Source organism: Rhipicephalus sanguineus, chromosome 10 (assembly GCF_013339695.2).
Source record: "Rhipicephalus sanguineus isolate Rsan-2018 chromosome 10, BIME_Rsan_1.4, whole genome shotgun sequence".
Taxonomy (NCBI): Eukaryota; Metazoa; Arthropoda; class Arachnida; order Ixodida; family Ixodidae; genus Rhipicephalus; species Rhipicephalus sanguineus.
The window spans coordinates 67,329,766-67,352,332 of NC_051185.1; the positions used below are offsets into that span (position 1 = coordinate 67,329,766).

The 22,567-nt window shown below is 47.8% G+C and overlaps 1 protein-coding gene across 1 annotated transcript in view; it reads right to left on the reverse strand.

Annotated features, from left to right (window-relative positions):
- The window catches only part of LOC119372057 (structural maintenance of chromosomes protein 6), a 75,615-nt gene that overhangs the window by 21,648 nt on the left and 31,400 nt on the right, over nucleotides 1-22,567 (reverse strand). Inside the window, exons 11-15 of the mRNA XM_037642508.2 lie at nucleotides 21,288-21,466; nucleotides 18,329-18,510; nucleotides 13,520-13,624; nucleotides 4,709-4,911; nucleotides 519-735 (exon numbers count right to left, since the gene is read on the reverse strand). Of these exons, the coding sequence (XP_037498436.1) occupies nucleotides 519-735; nucleotides 4,709-4,911; nucleotides 13,520-13,624; nucleotides 18,329-18,510; nucleotides 21,288-21,466 (886 nt within the window). The remainder of the gene's footprint in view (nucleotides 1-518; nucleotides 736-4,708; nucleotides 4,912-13,519; nucleotides 13,625-18,328; nucleotides 18,511-21,287; nucleotides 21,467-22,567) is intronic.

The following is a 22,567-nucleotide window of genomic DNA, read 5'->3' on the forward strand; positions in this document are numbered from 1 at the left end:
ACAGTTAAACCACAATATGACATTCAATACAACGAACCACTTGATATAAGCAAGAATTTAATTTAATTATGATCACTGACTGCACAAACGGTGTTCTCATTTTAAGCAGCCTATGTGAATATTTCCAGTTTTTTTTTTTTTTTTTCACTTTTTCAGAACAAATTTCTTCCAAATTACAGCTTTCGGCCCCGAGTAACTAAACAAGGCATAATGTCAAGGTTGTGGGTTCATGTCTGACCGGTGGCAAATTGCCTTGCATCGACTTTACTTCCTTTTATCCAACAATTACCATGCTTCAATTAAAAACAAACACAACTCCTTAATTAAGCTTCGATGTCTTCATTACCCACGGACTTCATATGGTAGCGTGCAAGAAAAACAAATCCCTCAATTGACTAGCCTTCTTTCGAGGCACTGTGGAAGCATGATAGAAACGTAAACAACAGCTACGACAATAAAGAGGAGTAGTTTCAGCTCTCAGCTATCCCCTTGCAGGGATACCAGCCGCAGACACTGACCAGCATGGAAACATTCGTTGGCTCTGGTTCCTCGACTGTCGCCAACTCTCGAATCTGGGAACACAGTTTGACCTCTTCGCGCCTTAGCGAGTCCAGCTGGGCGGTCAGGCGGTGAGCCTCCTTCTGACTCTGCTGCAATTCGGCCCGACTGTCGGCATAAACGGCCTCCACTTCTTTCAACCTCCTCTCCATGTCGGCAAGCTCGGATTTCTTTTCCCTACATGAAAAGAAAAAAAAAATGAAGAAAGGGGGAGGTGAGAGGTGAGGTTAAAACCTTTGAGGGGCACTAAAATGAAATAATAAGCCAGTTCAGACCAATAAATCCCATTTTGAGAACTTTATTGTCACTAGTTTCACGCTCAAAGGTTCATTATTAGTAGAAAAAAAAAAGGGTCAATGTTTAATTTCGGAATTTTGTGCCAACAACTCAGTGCCTGAATGTCAGTGTAGCATCATTTCGTACTTCAGCCACAATGAACTGCATATATTGAATCCCGCCATTGCTCTATCTTCTTATCACACACGAAAGTGAAATAAGAAAGAACGACGGAAGCCAGGGGAGTTTCATTTCCCTCAAGTGCGCATGGGGATGTGCTGGATGCCTCAGAAACAATTAATTCAATCATTCTTAGCTCCACACAGTGATGATTACTTGACAATGATGACATGGCAATGATGATGTGCCAACTTCTCGCAGAGTTGTGAAGACATAGCAGTGAGGTTACTGGAAAACAGGAATCTGCAAAGTAGCGAAACTGACTTTTGGCAATAAAGTTTCATTTTATGGGGATTTCCCAGTCTGTGCTGCATCATCTTGCGACGGTGAAATCTTTTAGTATCCCTGCTGACTTCGTTATTATGAAGCTTGACAGTATTAATAAATTATTCAATCAATCACATCTTAATCTCCAACGATAGTTGGCAGTACCTAAAGCGAGAAGCAGTTACAAACCACTTGAAAGTGCCTGAGGGATTACGTACGTGGCAGTGCTATTGAAATCTAGGTTTGCAAAAACAAATTTACAATATGACAAGAAAAAAATCAGTTTAGAAGATCACCCTTATTTTCCACACTGCTGTATCCCTGCCTCTTAAAGGGACACTAAAGGGAAAAACAATTTTGCTCATATTAGCAAATTACTCTTTCACAACTCCAAAATTGCCATGCTTGCTGCGAGAAAACATTTGGCAAGCGAAAAAACGCGCAAAAAGGAAATACGGGTGACGCAGCCACCTTGAAATTCCCGCACCAAATGTGACGCCATAAGTTTTGATGGCATCTATTAGGTCCTATATACAGTCGAGTCCACTTATAACAATACCGGTTTTAACAATATATCGGATATAACAATGGACAGCCGCGGCACCGTCAGCTTTTCATTGTACTCTATGGCAAAATAAACCGCTTATGACAATGCTGTCATGATGCAATATCGGTTATAACAATTAAATGTGGGCACTGGAACCAACCCTGAACGAAACAAAAATGCAAAAACGCTGCGACAATGCCACCCCAACCCCGCCTATTACGCAAAAGCACATGAGAGCATACGCGCGGCGGCCAGGCGATAGTGCACTTGGCCTCGCACGTGGCGAGTGCGCGCCGAAGAGGCTCGCATGCCACCGCTGCTTTCGCCTGCCGCGGCGACGCGGAGGAGGGGGAGGAGGACCGGATGGGCGCCTCTACGTGCAGTGGGGCAGTCCATTCTGAGGGTGCGCCGCGTGTAGAAAAAGCACCGGGGCGCCTAAGCCACCGCAGCAGCAGCGCTGTGTGCAATGTGTTGACCTCCCCTATTCTTCGCTAATTTGGCCACGTCTCCAGCTCCGCTGTTTGCACGTGTTCCGAGTCTGGTGCTTACCAGCCTGTTGTCACTGTTCCTGTTCTGTGGTCACTGTCGCCTCGATTCTCCTGTCCCCGCACGCGCAGACATCGCTGCGCGCACAACGATGGCAGACCGTCCTCCAGAAAGCGACACCCCAGTGAAGAGGAAGCGAACGGCAATACCGTTGGAAGTTAAGCGTAGCATTGTGAGAGAGCACAACGCCGGCGAGAAAGTGAGCAGCTTGGTGCGCAAGTACGGCCTGCCACAGCCAACAGTATCCTGCATCATCCACAATGCACTCAAGCAAGCCGAAAGTGACAGCCATGCCAGTGCTAGTGGTGCTAGCCATGCAATGGATGACGGCCGGAAAAGGGTTAGGCACGGGGCCCACAAGGACGTGGAAGATGCACTGTACCAGTGGTTCCTTAGCACTCGTGCTATGAATTTGCCAGTCAGTGGTCCCATTTTGGCGGAGAAGGCAAAGATGTTCGCGTACCTCCTTCGCAACACTGATTTCCAGCCTGGGGGTGGCTGGCTGCAGCGTTTTTAGGAGAGGCATGGCAGTGTGTACAAGGCAGTCGTCGGAGAGGCAGGCTCGCTGGATGTAAATGCTAGGCAGAAGTGGTTGGAGGAAGCACGCGGACAGAGACCTGTACAATGGTGACGAAACTGGGCTGTTTTTTCAGATGCTACCCTCAAGGACGCACGCACTCAAAGGCGATGCCTGTAAAGGCGGCAAACAGAGCAAAGTGCGAGTGACAGTTTTTTTCTGTGCCAACATGGACGGCAGCGACAAGTGTCCCACCTTTGTGATAGGCAAGTCGAGGAATCCTCGCTGTTTTTGTGGTGCCGCGAGGATACCTGTTCGCCACCGTCACAACAAGAAAGCGTGGATGACGCGCAAACTTTTCCGTGAGTGGCTGGTCGAGTTCGACGAGAGGATGCAGCGCGAAGGCAGGAAAGTGGCGCTGGTGCTCGACAACTGCACCGCCCATCATACCGCCCAGAAGCTGTCGAATGTGGAGATTTTTTTCCTCCCTCCCAACACCACTGCGGGCTTGCAACCCATGGACGCAGGAGTGATTGCTTGCTTCAAGGCGCTGTATCGGCGTCGTGTTTTGAGCAGGCTGGCGCTGAACCTGGACATCTCCATACGTGAACGCCGACCTGCGCCGGAGTTCAAGGTTTCGCTCCTGATGGCCGTGCAGTTCATTTTTGTGGCATGGGCAGAAGTCGGCTCCTCCACCATCGCGAATTGCTTCTGTAAGGCGGGCTTTGCTGGGGATTCCAGTGAGGCGGAAGTGGAAGGCCGCGACGCTCCTGCCGACGCGGAAATGACTGAACTTTGGTCATCGGTGAACGGTGGTGATGGAGATGCGTCGGGACTTGAGGAGTTTTTGCATGCCGACGACACAGTAGCAACAAATGAGGACATCACCGACGAGGCGATCGTCGCTGCGGTCACCGGCGCGGAAGACGACAGCAGTGACGACGAGGAGGAACCGGAACCCATGCAGGTTGTGTCGCATCAGGAAGCATTGCAAATGATCGACTCCCTGCGCGATTTTGTGTTTACTAAAAACCTTACGCTCGGCCACGCGCAGCAGTTGGACGCTTTGCAAAAAGATGTCAATAAGATGGCCAGTAAGCAGTCGAAGCTGAGTGCTTACGGTTTTCTACCTGCTAAAAAATGAAAAGTGTAAGCAACTTCCCCCTCATTAAATGCTCCTGTTTGTCACATTTTCTTTGTTATTTTCGGCATAACCCGCTTATAACAATAATCGGTTATAACAATGATATTTTCATGGCACCTCAATATTGTTATAAGTGGACTCGACTGTAGTTCCTAACCAGTAAAAATGAAGTACATAGTCCTCTGAAGGGGCCACAGACTTGACATACCAAGTTTCAGGAAATTCCATTGAGCCAATGTCCCCAAATTATGAAAAATGCACTTTGAGATCTGTGATGTCACATGCGGTGATTTCGGCATCAAATTTTTCAATGAGGCTGACCTTGACTCTCCTCTATTATTAAAATACCTATGATGGCGACATTAACATAGAGTCCTCAGAGTACGATTTATCAATCTAAGCCAATCCATTGTTTCACTTTAGTGTCCCTTTAAGATTACACTCAACATTTTTCATTTTATTCCTTGCTGTGTGCTGCACAAGAATGAATATGAACCCAAGCTATGTACGAATTAAAAATGTTATGTCAGTACTCGCGTGAAGATGTAAAAATCATTATAGACACTGGTGCTACATATTTTATGGCATTATCTTGGTATGTATCGGCTGTGGTACAAGAAACACTTCAATAGAATAAGCACCACAGGCAGAGTACCAAAGAAAAGGTACCCACCGAATCTGGTCGTCCACGTTTTCTTTGAGCAATTCAGCCCGCTGCTTGGATGACGAGTAGTAACGGAAGTCGGGTGCCGGGAACAACTGATCGCCCAGTGCCGTGAAGGCCTCCGAGCAATTTGGCGGGACTGCGGAAGCGTTCATCATCACGTTTCGTGCCTCGTGGTTGGTGTCGATGAGCGCAATCTTCTCCAGCATCCTCTGTAGGATCAAGAAGTCACGGAGTTGAAAGCAAGAAGCAGTGTGAAAACTTTTCGTTTTCATCCTTGAACTCCGTTAATTCAACCCTTATAAATCAACCAAAATGATTAACATTATCAGGCGGGCCGACGTAAACATAGTGCAGAAGGAAGAAATGTTGAGATACACTACTGCTTTACGGCAATATTCGATCACCCAAACTGAACACGGATCAATCTCGAATGTTGAAAAATAAAAATAGCATAAAAATAACATTAATAATAATGAACAATGAAGGAATCTATCTCGCACCCAAAGAGTAGCATGCATTTGATTTTGGCAATAAGAAAAAAAAAAAAATAAACCAGCAAGTCCTACAATTCTTGGCATTTATCAACATTTAAAATTACATATATCGCCACCTACAGACCACAAAATGTCCTCCATATGTGTCGTTAAATATTTGCTAAACTGCATTTTTAAGCAACATTGCAACAATGGCTGACAGGATGGTGGCAGACACTTAGTTCACCCTGTAATACATGCAATTCTCCAGAACACCAAAAAACATGCTTTGTAACTTGCTGCTGCTAGCATTGCATTAAAGCACAGTGTCCGCATGAATTGCACCTCTTTTTTTTTATCAAGGGGGCATGCAAATTCCCGCACATAACAATTAGATACGAAATAGAAATCCTGTTCCCAACATTGACTACCACACATCCCCACGGAGGTCACGTGTTACTGCCGAAACAAGATATTTGCGGAGTACCTCCTGTTGGTTCACACAGGTTTGTTTTGGGCTTGACTGTGGCCTGCATGCATTATATCTTTAGGGTTGTTCGTTTGCGGGTAAAACCTAAACTTACCCGGTTTTTACATCCCGAACAGGCTTCAGAGAATTGAATTAAACACAATGTCTCCCGGAATACCGAAACCATAGTGGAGGGCTTCGGAAATTTCGACTTCCTGGGGTTCTTTAACACTTTCGTGACCGCGCGCCTATTCACATCAATAGTACGTTATCGATGGCTTCAAGTTCAAATTTTGGCGCCCTCTGAGCGCTTTTGGACAGCTAACCCCATTTGAAGGGTAGAAGAAGCAGTATTTTTATCAGTTTCTTTTTTTCACCACAAAGAGATTTTTAAAGCTCCTTCGCAGCCAGAGAGGCGAGTGCTTGAGGTTTTGGTTATGGCGTTGACATCGCTCGTGGGTGCTCCATGGAAACGGCGAATTTAGGTGGATTTCGATGAATCTGATCATCAATCTCTGGATGACAGTAGCAGCACAGACACGGAAGATGACTTAGATTCATCAGACTATGGTACGGACAGTGATAGTGCGTCAAACTGCCCCTGAACATCAGCAGGTATCCGCCAGTAAGCTTCACTCTCTCTTAGGGTCGTTTTATGGCTGGTGCGCGTTGATGTAAACGTATCGTACGTACTAAATGTCACGGTTCTTATGTACTAGGTGTCAACTTCGTTCCGGCGGGAGCATTTGGTGACGGCTGCAGAAAGAGGGGAGCTCTCTCCGCTAAGACAGCGCGGAGTGAACCTTGACCTAGTGCCCCAGAGTGCAGCACGACGGCTTCTTTGTGTTGCTTTCCACTGCAGAAGTCATCAGAGATATGCAACAACACAAATAAGTATGCGTGGATGCATATCTTCAAAAACCAAATGCACAGGAAGCCAACCTTTGTTTCACCGCATCGAGAAACTGCTTCGCACAGTGGCGTAATAGGCACTAGGGTTTACATTTTTGCGTGTATGTAAATCGCCTTTGTACTTACAGAGCTTATATTTGCAGTATTATTCTATAAGAGCTTTCGTGTTCAAAACAAACAGCCGATCCCGGATATATTGAACTCTGATATATCGAATTATTGGCTATATCAAACAGTTGAGAAATCCCTTTGAATTTCCCATGCAAAAGTATGGGGCTGGTCCGCATGTATATCAAACTCCCACAGCGAAACATCATCTATATCTGAGCCGCGCCGCGCCGTAACCCAGAAAGTGCATTTTTCCGAACACTTATTTTTCAGCCGCATTCTAACGAGTTCCGATCCCTCGCCGCACGCAGGTGACAAAAAGGCGGTTTTATTCCATTGCGTTGATCTGGTTCGTTGCGCAGCGCTTGTCAGTGTACCAGTACATTTGATGTGCGATCCGCAGGCTTTAAGACACGGGCATAGTGTTTTTCAAAGAGGCTGATTGCCAAAGGCACCAAAATGAGAATGCGAAGTGACTCGGCAGTCTCTTTGTAATGTTTGCATTCCTTTCCTTGCGGGCCTTGGTGCCAGGTGACGACTTTGGGTGCGTCATGACTGCAGACTACGGCGTACGGTCAGTACGGTGCATCGGTGAATTTTTAGACTTATTAGCACTTCCGGACGCCATATCGGATGGGAGCACAGCGAGCAATTTCGTCGATGCATATAACGACGTAGCTTTTTCTGACTGCATCGATGTCAAGATCATAGCTGACGTTGCCGGTGCTGCGGAAATGGACCTGTGTGGTTTGAAGATGCCAATGCCGCCGCTGCCACTGCTAAACTTTTACCGCGCTACAGAGCTTGCATCGGCAATCACCGTCGATTACCACTGTTGTGGCCGAAGGCGCTGAATTTGCTTATTGGAAAGCTACAATGATATTGACAATGACTTGATGAACTTCACGGCGCGCAAGAAGCCAGACAAGACTACGGACTATTTTCATGTGAAATAAAGTGCGGTAACTTGGAAAACAAGAAATTGTCTCCTTCACATGTGAACGAGTCGTCATGTTTGCGCTTTTTACAATTTTCCGAAAACTGTGTCGAGGCTTGCATAGCTTTAATTAAAGCTTAAGTACGCATATTTTGTATTTTGAATTATAGATATATCGAACTATTTCGCGGTCCTCTTCGAATTCGGTATACACTCAAACCTCGATATAACGAACACGGATATGACGAATTAAACGAAGATGAGTCTTGTCATAGCTACAGTGTAACAAATAAACGTTTATAACGAATTTTCGGATACAGTCGAACCCGTTTATAACGAACTCGAAAGTGTCGCGAAAAGTGGTCGTTATACAGTAAAAGCTCGTTATTTCGGATTTCACGGGACCGGAAAAAATGTCCGAATTAACCGAATGCCGAATTAACGAATAAACAGGAAAAACAACATTAAAATCAAGTTGCAGAGGCATACCTTTATTTGCTGAAGTATTTTGTAATGGTCGTCTGCGTTTTCGCGCCGATTCCGGCTGACATTACAATTTTTCTTAACTCTTCCAAACGGCCAACAGCATGCAAACTGTTGCAAGTGCTCAGGCAAACGTCCTCTAATATCAAAAGCGCCTCCGAGACTTCCCGTGAGGTGCGACGATGAGGTCACAACATCATTAATAATTTCTTGATCGGGCAGGAGACCAGTCGTGGCGACAAAATCATCAATCGCGATGTAGTCCTGAAGGGTCATATTGTGGGAAGGACAGCATCAAAGGTCGGACAGTCATCGTCGGTGGACTTGGCTGATAACTCGTCGATGCCATCGTCAGCTACTGCCGCATGCTCGGGCCTCACATGTAAACACGGTCACAACGGGGAAAAATAAGAGAACTCCACAAGAAGAGACGGTGCCGACACAACACAAGGGAAAATGGCGTCGGAGGCGCATTGGAGTGTGAGGGGGGTTCGGGCCGTCTGCCCCAGGAATCGCAGCAGCCGATGCAAAAACTCAAATATTTATTCTATCAGAAACATTAACAGAAAACAAAGAAAACGCCTGCACTGATGGGCCACGACACCGCCCACTAACCTACGCCCCGCCGGGGGGCACACCGCGCGTGTGTACGCCGGTCCGTCGCTGACTGTCCAGCCGGCGCGTTGTCTGCTCCTTTTGAAGCCAGTGTCTGTGCCACGCGCATCGTCGGTGCGCAGCACGTGCGGTGCCAGCCACGCGATGAGCGTGACTCCCACACATCCCCCCCCTGTGAAGAAGGGGTTCCCTGCACGTGGTCACGGTCATCGCTTTCCACGGTGACGTTCTTGACTTCGAGTGCTACGGATGGAGACCTTCTCGCTGGCGTCGGGCTCCGGGGCGATGTCGACCTTGTCAACGATGTCGCTCTTGCTGCCGTCAGCCTTGATTTTCCAGCGGGATCGTTGTCTTTCTTTTCGGCGACCACGGCCTTCGTAGCTGCCACCATGGCAAATCCAGCGTTGTTCCGAGACTTGCGCAGGGCGCCACTGGACTCGTGCTCGCAAAACGGTGCTTTGAAGTCGGCCGCACTCAGTGTGTTGGCCAGGTTGCTCACCCGAAAGTTGCAGGCGTGTTCGCTGTCCGCGGCTGCCGCCGTATTTGCGGGATTGCAGGCAGGCTTTTCGTTGGGCGTAGCGGCCTTCTCGGTCCCGGCTTTTCTGCTCTCAGGAGAACCTTCCAGGGCATCCGCAACAACTGCTGTTCCACCAGTTTCCGCGGCCAGCGTCTTGGCGCGCAGACACCCGCGGCAGGTTTTGACGCGCGCGTAGTTGCACTCGCTTTCGCCGCACCAGCCTCACGCTCGTTCATGGCGTCCGCCTCCGTGTTGTGGTTGTCGGTGGCATGCACGGGCAGGATCGCCTCGGTCTCGCAACTGTTGCTTTCGGCCTCTCCAATCGTCGAAATTTCCGTGGCGCTTACTTTGTAGTCCTCGGCATCCCCGCCGGTTTCTTCGGTGGCCCTGCTGCGGTCGACTCCACCCTCGTTCGACCTCTCCCCCTGTTCGGCCTCTTCCTGCTTGTCTTCGTCGTGCAACTTGGCGTCGAGTTCTTCCTTGGCCTGTGCCGGTGGGACCACTTGCCGAGCCAGAAGAGTCGCCCATCTTCCCTCGGCCACGGTCGGGACCGAAACTCCTTTGACCTCGAAGTGGGCCACGGCCATCTCGTCCAACCGCTGGAGCGCCTCACGAAATGCTTGCATCGCTGCCTCCATCTTGCTGGAACCAGACGGCAACATCCACGTTGGGCGCCAGATGAGGGGGGTTCGGGCCGTCTGCCCCAGGAATCGCAGCAGCCGATGCAAAAACTCAAATATTTATTCTATCAGAAACATTAACAGAAAACAAAGAAAACGCCTGCACTGATGGGCCACGACACCGCCCACTAACCTACGCCCCGCCGGGGGGCACACCGCGCGTGTGTACGCCGGTCCGTCGCTGACTGTCCAGCCGGCGCGTTGTCTGCTCCTTTTGAAGCCAGTGTCTGTGCCACGCGCATCGTCGGTGCGCAGCACGTGCGGTGCCAGCCGCGCGATGAGCGTGACTCCCACAAGTGAAGAAAGAAGACGCCGACGTTCGGTGACGCTGCGATCGCCCCCCCTAGTTGATGACGATGGCGATGTCACTCAGGTTTCGGTTTCGCTCCAGTGGTGCCAGCGATGCTTTACCACACTTTTGTGTAGCGGCAGCCGTCAGCATTTGTCCGAATTAAGCGGTGCGGAGCCCAATTCTGACGAATTAACGAAGGTTTGCTCCCGTAGATTAACATGCACTTTGGCCGGGACCAATAGAGCCGTCCGAATTTCCGAATTAACGGGTGTCAAATTAACGAGCTTTTACTGTATCAGTAGTTCGTTGTATATGGACTCGCCCTTAAAAACGTGCGCTTTGCGGCCAAGCCGTTCTTTTTTTCTTTGTGCACTTTTATTAAAGTGCTAACAACCCCTTTGGTGACAAGCTAAGCCTTTTCGCGTCATGAAGCGACGCCCGCTGCGTGCTCACGAGTGAATTAACCACCTTTGCAATGAGCTGACACTGTTTCACCGAAGCGCGGTACCGCGCCCTGGAGCCGATCATCCCTGGCTAGTTGCGTGCAGTGCGTCGCCTACTCGGCTCGCGGAGTCACTGCCGGGCCGCTTGCTGTATGCCGTATGCGCGCGTTTGTACGTTCTTCGTGCTTGCTTCACTCCAGACCGTGCACGGGTGTGGCGAGTAGCCTCTTCGTTCAACGCGGCGAAAACAAGCATTTTGCAAGCAACGCGCACTCGACGGCTCCGCGATGCTCTCGCGGCCCTGTACAACGATGCGCGGCGCACTTGAGTTGTCACGTAGTCAAACACACAGTATATGCTCGCTGTCAGTGCATCGACGTTTCTTGGTGCCCGCGCCGCTCAACAACAGCGAGCTACTTTCGTTTCTACAAAGCGACGCGCACCTTAAAGCGGTCTCGCACGACGCTGCGGCGGCGAACTTGCGAACGGCAGGCAGCATGGCGCGCTCGTACCGCCGTCAATCCGCAGTGTACGGCGTACGCCACACGCGCAGCCGAGCGGATATCTACAGGTGACTGTGATAAGGTTGTCGGCTATAAGTCATAATGGCACGTTCATCGGCGGCCGCCACCTTGCCTTCGCTCTTTCCTGATGCTTATCCGCGAAAGCATCGCCGCAATCGCGCGGAAGTTGTAATCACTGATCGACCGGTCTCTGCCGTTACCGAAAAGACGGACGACCTTTTGCGGCACATTGTGGCGTCGACGAGTTTAGGGACGCAGTGAACCTTTTAGCGATGGAAAGTTATCGCGGTTATCACTTCTTGCATTTATGCCTTCTTGCGTTCCAAGGCATGGTTCATCGCAGGCGGTCGTAGCTGCAGAGAACGGCGTCAGGAAAGGTTACCGTGCGAAAGCTGACCGCAAGGCTTCATGCTGCCTACTATTTTTTTCCCCTCACTGCCATTCTACCACTGAAGAAAAGGCTGGAAAGTGAGCGACCTCGCACGCAGCGTCCGAAATCTGCGTGCGGTGCTCGCCGATCTGGGTATCTTAGTCGCGAGTAAACGGGAGCAAGCCACGCGCGAGCGCGCGCCCCTGTCACGCTTTAGCAGGCATGCTTCAACTTTTTTTCGCTTCGTATGCGCCATATTTTTACCGCGACCGCGTCCCAAGTGTTCGTTGTAAAAGTAGGAGGCTTTGAAAAATGTTCGCTATATCTGGACGCAGCTTCAATGGTTAGCATAGGAAAATCGTAAGTGCACCCAAATATGGTCGTTATAACCGATAGATCGTTATATGTGGGATCGTTATAAGTGGGTTCGACTGTATAACGAAGTTTTTTTGTGGGAGATGTGACTGTATCCCGATTTTTTAAAAATGTTTACCACGTGCAGAGTACCATTGATGTTTTCACGATTTTTTCTCGTTTTGTGCCACTTTTCTTTGTTATGATAATTTTTCAATAATATTCTAAATAAATGTGTTGTTCAAAATTAATACTGTTGGGAAGAGCAATTCTTCTTCTAGCATTTGATACCCTGCACTTCAGCATCAATTTCTGTGGCAGGACAAAAAAATATTTCCTGGACTACCCTAAAACAGCTGATTTATCTGCGGTCATGAAAGTGTTAACGTACACCTAAATCTAAGGACATGGGCCCGACAATCAGACTATCGATGAATGACGATCCCACTCGCAGATGTTGTCCCATTGCGAGTGCTACTTCTTTTACTGGGCACAGGTTCGCCCAATAAAGAGTGTCATCTTTACCGGCTTGAGTTTTGCGTACTTCACTGTCACAACCACATGACTGCAGTTGTGATGGTCGACAAACTGTGGATCCCGTGAAGGATGCACAAACATCAAGGTAGTGAATAGCCCAAAAGTAGGCTTGTGCGAATAGTAAATTTTAGGCTCGAAGCGAATTCGAAGCGAATAGTGATTTTGGTCGAATAATTTCGAATAGTATATATCACACATTATAAAGAAAAACAAACATATTTGTCACGACCAACCAACCTGCACAACGTTTTTTTTTATTGTAACAAGGCATGTGCAAATGTAATTCTTTTTGGTTCAAAGAGAGTGGAAGCAACTTTGAATAGTAGCAGGATATGGCTTTCGGTAGAATGCAAGTGATAACCTGTAAAGTATGTTAAGTTTTAAAATTTACTACACTTCGAGCATATAAGCTGGTACAACAAGTTTTTAAACTTAAAAAGTGATGAATCGATGTGAGGGTAATATGTTCATTTAACCTTGAAGTGGGGCTTCGCGGCAGTGCGGATTTTCCCTGGAAAGGTGTATTCACAATATAGCACCCCTCCACTGCAGTGAAACCACCTTTACAGGAGGTTACAAACGGACAGGGCGAATTTTTTGGAAAGGTGTATTCATGGTATAGCACCCCTGCACTGCAGAGAAACCACCTTTACAGGGGTGTTACAAGCGGATTAATATACACGTATTCGTTCTTTTCGAATACTTCGAAATTTTCGATAACTCAAATTCGAATCGAAGCGAATTCGAATACTGTATTATTCGTTCGAATATTCGAAGTGCTCGAATATTCGCACAAGCCCACCCAAAAGTGATAACAATGCACATCAAATGAATAAATTTTCATTATGTGAAAATGAAATTTTCTCGTTTCGTCTTTTTCTTACTGCCCCCCAATACATGGCCAAGACACGCTAACAAGGCTATTGGTGAGAATTCAAATGCGAAGTGTAAAACTTGAGTTAACAAGGTCAAAGAATAAACAGAAACACACACGCTGTCAGTGTGTTTCTTCTCAGTCGTTGAGTTGCGCTTACGCCATCCTGCATCATGCCCCCAATAACCAAAATAGTGCACTAGCTTCCATGGTTTAGTTTCACAATCACCTGATCGATGAGGCAGTTGATCACGTCGGGATCTTCAATTTCGAGATTATCCAAAAGGTTGGGATACCTTGACGAGCGCATCGCTTTGGGCTTGTAGTTGTAAACCTGATTGGTGGAAAGAGAAACAGGAACAATTGGTGAACTCCATTAACTCTAAAGAGCCAAAATGATACAAAATCGGCAAGACTGAATGACAACTGCAACACGATGACACAGCAACGATACAGCATGGAATACAAGACTGTGTCACATGGTATGTCATGCGCATTTTGTTTATTGCAACAACAATTACAGTTGAATCTCGATAGTATGAATTTCAAAGGGGAGCGAGAATATTCGTATCACCAAAATCTAGCGAAATCCGTTTTCAAATCCACACTTAGTTTTCAGGCCTACAGAAAACTAAGTGCCAATGTCCGCCCCACCATAGTCATAAGTGAACGACAGGAACGCCGAAACGCTTCATACTTTAAGACATTATTACCTTTAATCTACCTGCATAGTCACTGCATAGTCGCTATCGATGATTGCATCGATAGCGACTGTGGTTTTGGGGGTCAGTGGTTGTGGTATACGATAGTTCCCTTTTCAATTCGTGTGCACTGGCCACGCACGTACGTTCAAATTACAGTAGACTCTCGTTAAATAGAACCTGAAGGGACCAGAAAAACGTGTTCCGTTTAAGGGGAGTTCTGTTTACTGAGAGAGGAGCAGGGATGCAGAATCCAAGTATGCAACCAATCATATTAGTGCCAGTTCCGTTTAAGCAGCTGTTCCGTTTAAGAGATTTCCGTTTACAGAGAGTCTACTGTACGTCGCTGCTATCTATGATCGCGCCTGCCACAGTTTTGTCTGCAGCTGACCTTGCAGCAAGCAGCATCACTTTGATTTGGTGAGCATTGGACGCATGTGCACTTTCGGAGTTTCGTCAGTTTAGTCCTCGCCATGCATGATCGTCTCGATAGTGACCATGGTTTTGTGTACTGTGGTTGTGGCAAATGGCAATTCTGTTTTCAATTCGTGTGCGGAGGCTGCGCACCTGCCTCCAAAACTACATCACTGCTATCAATGATCGCGTCCTCCGCAGTTTTGTCTGCCACGGTTGTGGCAAGCAGCTTCGCTTTGAGTTGGTGAACGTCGGACGCGTATGTATTTTCGGAGTTTCCTCATCGCCATACATGATCTCACATATAGAGACTTTGGTTGTCAACAGTGGTTGTGGCAAATGATAACCACAGTTCCGTGTGTGTGTGCTTGCCGCGCGCGTACTTCCAATGCCTCCGAAGCGTGCTGCTCTTGGCTGTTGCTTGACTGTTTCAGTACCCAAGTGCGAATCACTTGTCGCAACGCGGAAAAGTGTTAAAAATCATCCGAATTTCGGCCCATTGGACACAAAAAAATTCGGCCGGGGAATTTTAAGAATTTGTATCAGCCCGAATTTCGTATCAGCCGAGTTTGTATCACCAAGATTCTCTGTATATGGACAATCCAGGCATATTTACGCCGTAGCTGTCGCTGCAATGTTCCATATAAAGTGCAAATTGATAACAGCGCCTTGTACATTGCACGTTCTATGTGCTAGTGAAAGCAAGTGAGGGCTGCCGACAACTGCTGCTCAAGTAGAAAGGAAACGCACTGCCCGTCTTTCATCACGCGAAAGGCATGTAAGGATTAAAGCTGGAGGTAAGTGCTGCATGTCATGGCAGGAAATGCATACCTAAACCTGACATGGTCGCTCGCATAATAATAAGAACTGTTGGGGTTTACGCCCCAGAACCACTATATGATTATGAGAAACGCCGTAGTGGAGAGCTGGAGGGCTCCAGAAATTTCGACCATCTGGGGTTCTTTAACGTGCACCTAAGTCCAAGTACACAGGCCTCTAGCATTATCGCCTCCATGGAAAATGCAGCCGCGGCAGCCAGAATTTGATTTCACGATCTGCAGGTCAGCAGTTACACCATAAACACTAGACCGCTGTGGCGGGTAGTGGTCGCCCGCAGTCGCGCGCACTGTATCTTAAGAGGAGATCAACAGATGGCTCATACCTTTGTACATGTTCTGCTTTTATCGCTATGTTTGTGTTGAAGACATAGACGGTACGAAGGTCACTTCGCTCACTGCAGTGGCCGCATTTCCTAAAGGAATGAGCTGCTAGCCTTACTTTGCATAACACTCCAACTTGTTGCTACAGCATTCATTGCTTCATTTAGAACGGAAACTGGCTTTTTGTTTTTCATTGAAAAATTTCTATACAGAAAAGATACTGCAATGTACATGCTACTTATTCACTGCCATTCCCTCTTATAAGTGCATTGGAATTTTGCTACAGCAGGACTCTTGCTGCGCACAAAGAAATACAGTTTCTCACTGAAGCACAGATCCATGGCTGAGGGTCAGCAGTGTTGCACCTCTCGGCGCAAGGCAGCAGATTCTATCTGGGCACAGCTGCATGCTGTGCTCTGGAAACCAGTGATGAAACCTCAGGCAGCCGAATTAACATCGAGTCCCCCACTATGGTGTGCCTCTTATGGTTTTAACATACAAATCTGTAGCATCCCATAGCATTTCAGTGCTTCATGAAACTTATGCGACGTGGCATGCTTGTGAAACTGTCTCAGTACATGTACAGTGCACTGCACAACATGCAATATACAGTAAAACCTCGTTATAACGAAGTTGAAGGGGGAGTCGTAATTACTTCGTTATAACCATTAGTTCGTTATAGCCAATATCCATTTCTACCGACAATTAGAGGATGTACTCACCACCGAATCTCAGCAGCCCGCCACGCAAACGAAAAACGGCCGTCGCACGGAGAAAAATTAGTAAAAGAAAAAACTGCGAAGAATTCCTACTTTATTCACGCCAAACTCGGCACGCCAGCTGGCGACTCACTTAGCAGAAAAAAAGTCCTTAATAGACTTCTGCCGTGTCTTCCTCAGGCGGATGATGCCTTTTTCGGCCGCTGCCGCTATGTCGAGTCCGTCCTCGCCGTCATCGTGAGCGCCGAGGAAGCGGCGCAGCAGTTCTGTCGCATCCAGCGCTTGCGCGGACGTCGGAACATCGGGTTCGCCAACTCCGGGCTGTTGTCGACACATTCGTCACTGTCATCATTCACCACCCCTATCACCGCGCGCACAATTTCAGCCTCTGTCAGCTCTTCGGTTGTCACCGCGTCAGCATCGGCACTGACGTACATGTACGTGCAGAAGGTGTCGCAGTTCGGACACAACTCCGGCGTCAAGGAGAGCGCCCCACGACGCCAGGTCTTGGTCACCCGCGGCACCCTCATTGGCGGCAGCACCGATATCTTCGCTGTCACCGCCGCTGTTGACGCCAAATGAGGCATGCCGGAAGCAGTTGGCGATCGTGCTTGCTGTTACAGACATACAAGCAGCCTGTAGCATCTCGATCGCCATGTAGAGGTCGATTGTAGTCTCGCGCTTCATGCTCATATTGAGTAGAATTCGGTCGATTACACGCTTGCGGTACCGTGCTCAACGCTACGCCGAAATCTTGGCAACTTTTTTCTTCTTGACGCCGGACTCAACGGCTTTCAACATAGCCGCCTTCTGCTCGATTGTAATCGTTTTGCGCTTTCGTTTGCCGTTGCCGTCGTCCATCTCCCGTCTAGCGGCGGCAACCGCGAGAGACGCTGTTCTGATGCGCACGCAGCGAACAACAAGTAAAAACAAGGCCCTGGCCTGCAGTCGCCGCCGTCGCCGCGGCGTCGCGCCGTCCACGCGCGCAACAGGAGAGCGCGCGGGTCCACGAGTTCGGCGGGAGAGGGGAGGCCGGGTGACATGCGCGGGTGGGTCCACGAGTTTCAGTAGAAAGGGGAGGCCGGCAGGCGCGCACCCTCGCGCGTGTTGGCAGGCGGCTCCTCGGGAGCGCGAGGCGCGAGGTTTGAATTGCCGCATCCGTGATGGGACGTAAACTGTCGCGCGCTATAAGACATTGACTTGCCGGCTACCAAAATGATCAGTAAATGCTCGGTGGGGGAAAAAAAGAGGTTCGTTATATCCATTGCGAGGAAATTTTAGCTTCGTTAAAACGAGGTTTTAAATACATGGGCGTCTATGGGAATTTCAAGGGGAATTACGATTGCTTCGTTATATCCATTAGTTCGTTATATCCCGCTTCGTTATAACGAGTTTCTACTGTAAACCTGTGTAAAGCCTGCACCCTCAAGTTGGCAGCCCAAGATTTAGAAAGAACATTTACAACAGAAAATTAATCACGGCTGATGCCCCCAATGACACATGTACGCATTAGCGGAATTGGGGGACATCGCTGACGCTCGTTTGTTTGCATGTCTTTAGCATGGGGCATGTGGTGTCGTCAGAAGCGATTGTGATGTGTTTTAATGCAGCAGGAATTTCTGGTGCCATAGATGGCACCGACACATCCCAAAGCCACGATGTGATTATGAGGGCTGTTGTAGTGGAGGGCTCCGGAAATTTCAACCACCTGGGTTTCTTTAATGTGCACCTAAATCTAAGTACATGGGTTTCAAGAATTTCACCTCCATCAAAATGTAGCCGCCGCAGCTTGGATACAAATCTGCGACCTACGGGTCAGCAGTTGAGTACCATAATGAGACCACTGTGGCGGGTGAGAAACATGACTCTTGTAACCAAGGTCTCTTGCAACAAAAAATTCCCAGAACACTGAGCACTCTGACTAGATCACTTTAGCATACATTAGCATCAAAATGTGTTAACCCAATTTACAGGAAATTACAGTGTAAGCTGGAGGAACAGGCCCTCTTTGATATGTTGGCAAAAAGATCAAACGTCAACTCACTGTTCCCATGAAGGAACTAGTGATGATGGATGGCTTGCGCTCGGCGCCCATGACTTTCGACATGATCTGCCGCAGGGTCTTGGCATCCTGGTCGTTGTCCACCAAGAAAGCAAACAAGACACCTCCAAGACAGCACTCCGTGGCCAGGTCCCAGCGCTGATCCTTCAGCTTTATTAGCGATCCTACAAGGAGACAAGCAGCAGATCATACGTACCCATGTGTGAAGTCAATAACCTGTAAAAATTAGGGGTGTGCGAATATTCGAAATTTCGAATATTTTTCGAATAGTGTTTGCTATTCGATTCGCACTGGAATTTACTATTCGAACTTCCCCAAAACAAATACAGTCAACGTCCGACTGAAAGTGACCCCTTCAGATTTTCAATATGCTTCACCTCCTTACACTCTCGTATCGCGGCAAAGCTGCCTTTCAAGCTCCGTTACATCGAACTTTGCCAAGAGACAGTCAACGTCCGATTGGAAGTGGTCCCTAGATTCTCAGTATGCTTCACCTCATCTCATCCCGGTATTGCGGCAAAGCTGCCTTTCAAGCTACGTTACGGTCGAACTTTGTCAAGACACAGTCAACGTCCGATTGGAAGTGGTCCCTAGACTTCTAATATGCTTCACCTCATCACACCCCGGTATTGCGGCAAAGCTGCCTTTCAAGCTCCGCTACGGTCGCAAATGTATTGGCTCAAGAAAACGCTGGTTCCAACATGGAGATGAAAGATGTGGCAGAGGTGGGGGCTCAATTAATGCTGTTTTGGGCCTGAAATTTGGGCAGGAAGTCCGAAAAATCGGACGGCGAAGTGCTTTAGCACCCAAAATTTCAGATGTTCTTATATATCGACGTCTACGAGGCAGATTTGGAACTCAGGACTTGAAGGGAGCACACCTTTGCCCGCCGCATCAGTTGGGCTTCCACAGAAGTAGAAAGAGGAGGAGAGGCTGAGGAAATGGCATCTTTGTTTATCACATGTAAAGTGTTGTCGGCAACACTTTGGTTGCACCAAATCATGTACATAAATACAATTCGGCTTCTACATTGCCTCATTCTTGATAAGGCAACTATGAAACACCACCCCGCCAGTGCTTCATCAACCTAGCAAAAAGAAACACTTTCATGTTGCTATCATAAGAATATGCTAACTTTTTTTGCTGCAATTTCGCTTGGAAGTATTCGAAAAATATTCTAGAACTATTCGAGAAATATTCGAAAAATATTCAATTCGATTCGCACTCACACTTCAATATTCGAATTCGCTTCGCACCCAAAATTTTGCTATTCGCACAGCTCTAGTAAAAGTACTGCCACAGAGGTGGAAGGGGGCACAGCACACTGGACTTTCGTTCGTATGAATCAGCGCACAGTAGAAACCCTTTAATAGATTTTTCACAGGACCAGGTATAAAAACGCCAGGCCTGCGCTGAAACCGCAGCACAGTCACAGCAAAAGCTGGTAGAGCGGCGTTTCTAGAGCCCGTTAAGCTCTCTTGGGGCTATAATACAAGTACACTAGAAAGGTACCCACTACGCCATAAATCACAATTTTTGTGAAATTGGGAAGCACCTACTAAGCTATTATTCGTCATTCTGCGGAAAAGCAAGGCACCAGCTACACGTCTGTAAGGCATTATGTGCACTTTGTTGACGCGACGACTGATGACGATGAAGAATTATGGCTCAGCCCTTTGTAATGGGTTGGAATCTTTAAATGACCCACCAGTTATGTAATTTGCATTGGGTGACGCCCGGTTGGTATTTCCCTCTCCCGTCATGCTGTATAACATACGTTGACGTGGGAGAGAGACGGGGGGGCGGGGGGGGGGGGGGCGGCGAAGAACTTTACTGAGACCCCGAGGAAATGGATCACGCGCTTATGGGCTTCCTTGGCAACCAATACAAGTGCACTTGCGAGGAACCCACTACGCTATAAATCACTAATTTTTGAGAAGTAGGGCAGCAGGCGCTGTGCCATTTTTCGTCATTCTACGGAGAGCGTTGGTACCTGCTAAACGCATGTAAGGCATTATGCGCACTTTGTTGATGCTGTGCCTGATGACGATGAAGAATTATGGCAGAGCCTTTTGTAATGGGTTGGAAGCATTCAACAACCTACTCGTCGCGCAATTCGCATTGTGTGACGCCTGGCTACAGAATTCGCGTTGTGCGACGCTTGGTGCTTATTTTACTCTTCTACCACGCTATATTGCATATGCTGATGTGGTTCCTTCCCGACATGAAGCCTCTATAGGACCTTTTTGCAAAGCAGTTTCAAGCACCGGCATGGCTCAGAGGTTGAATACTGGGCTCCCACACAGAGGGCCCAATCCATCCTGGAATTTTTCTTATTTCGTTTTTTTTCTTATTTCGAGCGATACTGGTTACGGACACCGGCGGCGGACAACTACGGCGAAACGGCCGGTGAAATGATCTCATAACAGCTTTCGCTGTAAAAAATTAAAACAGTAGCCGGGAAACATATAATGCAACCATGTGGTTAAAATCAGGAAAAAGAGCTGCTGAATAATAAAACAGATGCATTGCACACAGCTCTACCTCAGAGGAATTTATTCTGCGGTTTATGGGTTTAAAGTCCTTGAAGTAATTCTGGCCTTTCCTTCATGCCTGTGTCAGAACCAGACTCTTTTCGAATGCCAGCCTGGACAGTAACTAATGCCACTTGTGGCATTTTGCAGACATTGAGCACGAGGTACAGGCTATGAGATTGGGTAGTGTATGCTGGCCCGATATCGAGGGCCAAGCACATTAATGTGCATGCAATGCAAGCATGCATGAAACTTTGCACTTTCAAATTTTTTTACACTTCAATGCGGAGGTGCGGCTATTCCACAACTTAATAGGGCACATATTTCAACCCTCATGTTCAGTAAAATCCCGCTCAGGTGAAACTAACTAAGATAAAATTGCACATGGAACAGTGGTGCGCACATACCCAGAGGTCCCTTGGGGCGTTTCTTGAACCTTCCCTTGGACACGGCAATATCTATTTCACGCAGCAACGTGGGCACGTGACGGCCAAAGCGCTGTAGGCTGTTCTTTTTGCTGGCCTCCAAGTTCTGGATGGAGTTGGATAGGAACCGGATGTTGTCGTTCAGTTCACGCTGCTCGCCTCTATAAAATAGAACAGCCGATTGAGGAATGAAAAAGAATAACAGACAAACTATGACAACTGACTGCTGTCTTTTCACAAGCCATAGCATGCTCACCTGCGATACACACATTGCTGCCCCCGTGACAGCCATTTTGTCAACCACAACAGTCAACACTGCTGCGGACAAGCACGGCACTGTGCACATCGAATAGGAGTTGCTCTTATGCTCAATGTAACAGTCCACTCTTTTCTCAGTAGTTACAGTGGACTCTCGATAATTCAAACTTGAGGGGACCTCAGGATTTTATTTGAATTATCAGAAGTTCTCATAAATATGACTCAGGGCAACACCAACTAACACTGTAATGTTTATTGTTTCTCAGAGCTGCAGCAACATCATAGACTGCTCTGCATGATTGCCAGTAAAATTTTTAGACTTCAGCGATAATACTGGTACTTGTTACAGTAAAACCTCATTAATTCGAACTCTGTTATTTCGAAATCCCGCCTAATTCGAAGGGTTTCTGTGGTCCCGTATTTTGCCATGTAAATCTGAGTGGATATTTTGAAGCGGCAGTCAGCGCCAGCCCGGTTAATTCGAAAACTTTGGGTGCCATGTGCCAATTCCCGATCGCAAATTCGCCGCAACTCCGCGGAAGCGACGGCCATTAGGAGCCACAGGGCAATGCAGTGTAGCGATATTAATGAGCGACAGTTGAAGCAACCCAGCCTCGCTGGTGCTAGCGCAAAAAAAAGTAATAAATAAAGAAAACGCGGTCTCGTGGTCAGCTACAACGTGCGCCTGCGGAAAATAAGACGTGCTTCACTGCAACACAGCGGTGACACGCGGGCAGCATGTCGCATGCTTCTCACAACGTCAGCGCGTCATGATTTACTCATTCTTTTTGGGAAAAGAAAAGATAATAAAGGACGACCTGACGGAATTCATGATATATGCGAACCTCCGACTGGCGGTTGCTCCAGCAATTTGCGCACTTGCACTGCTGGCGGAGTTCTTGCCTGTAACGCCTAGTTCGAAAACTCAGTTCGAAAACTTCAATGATCATGTTTTCCAGCCAGAACAGATCGCGGATTCAGTCACACTGGCCATTATCATATTC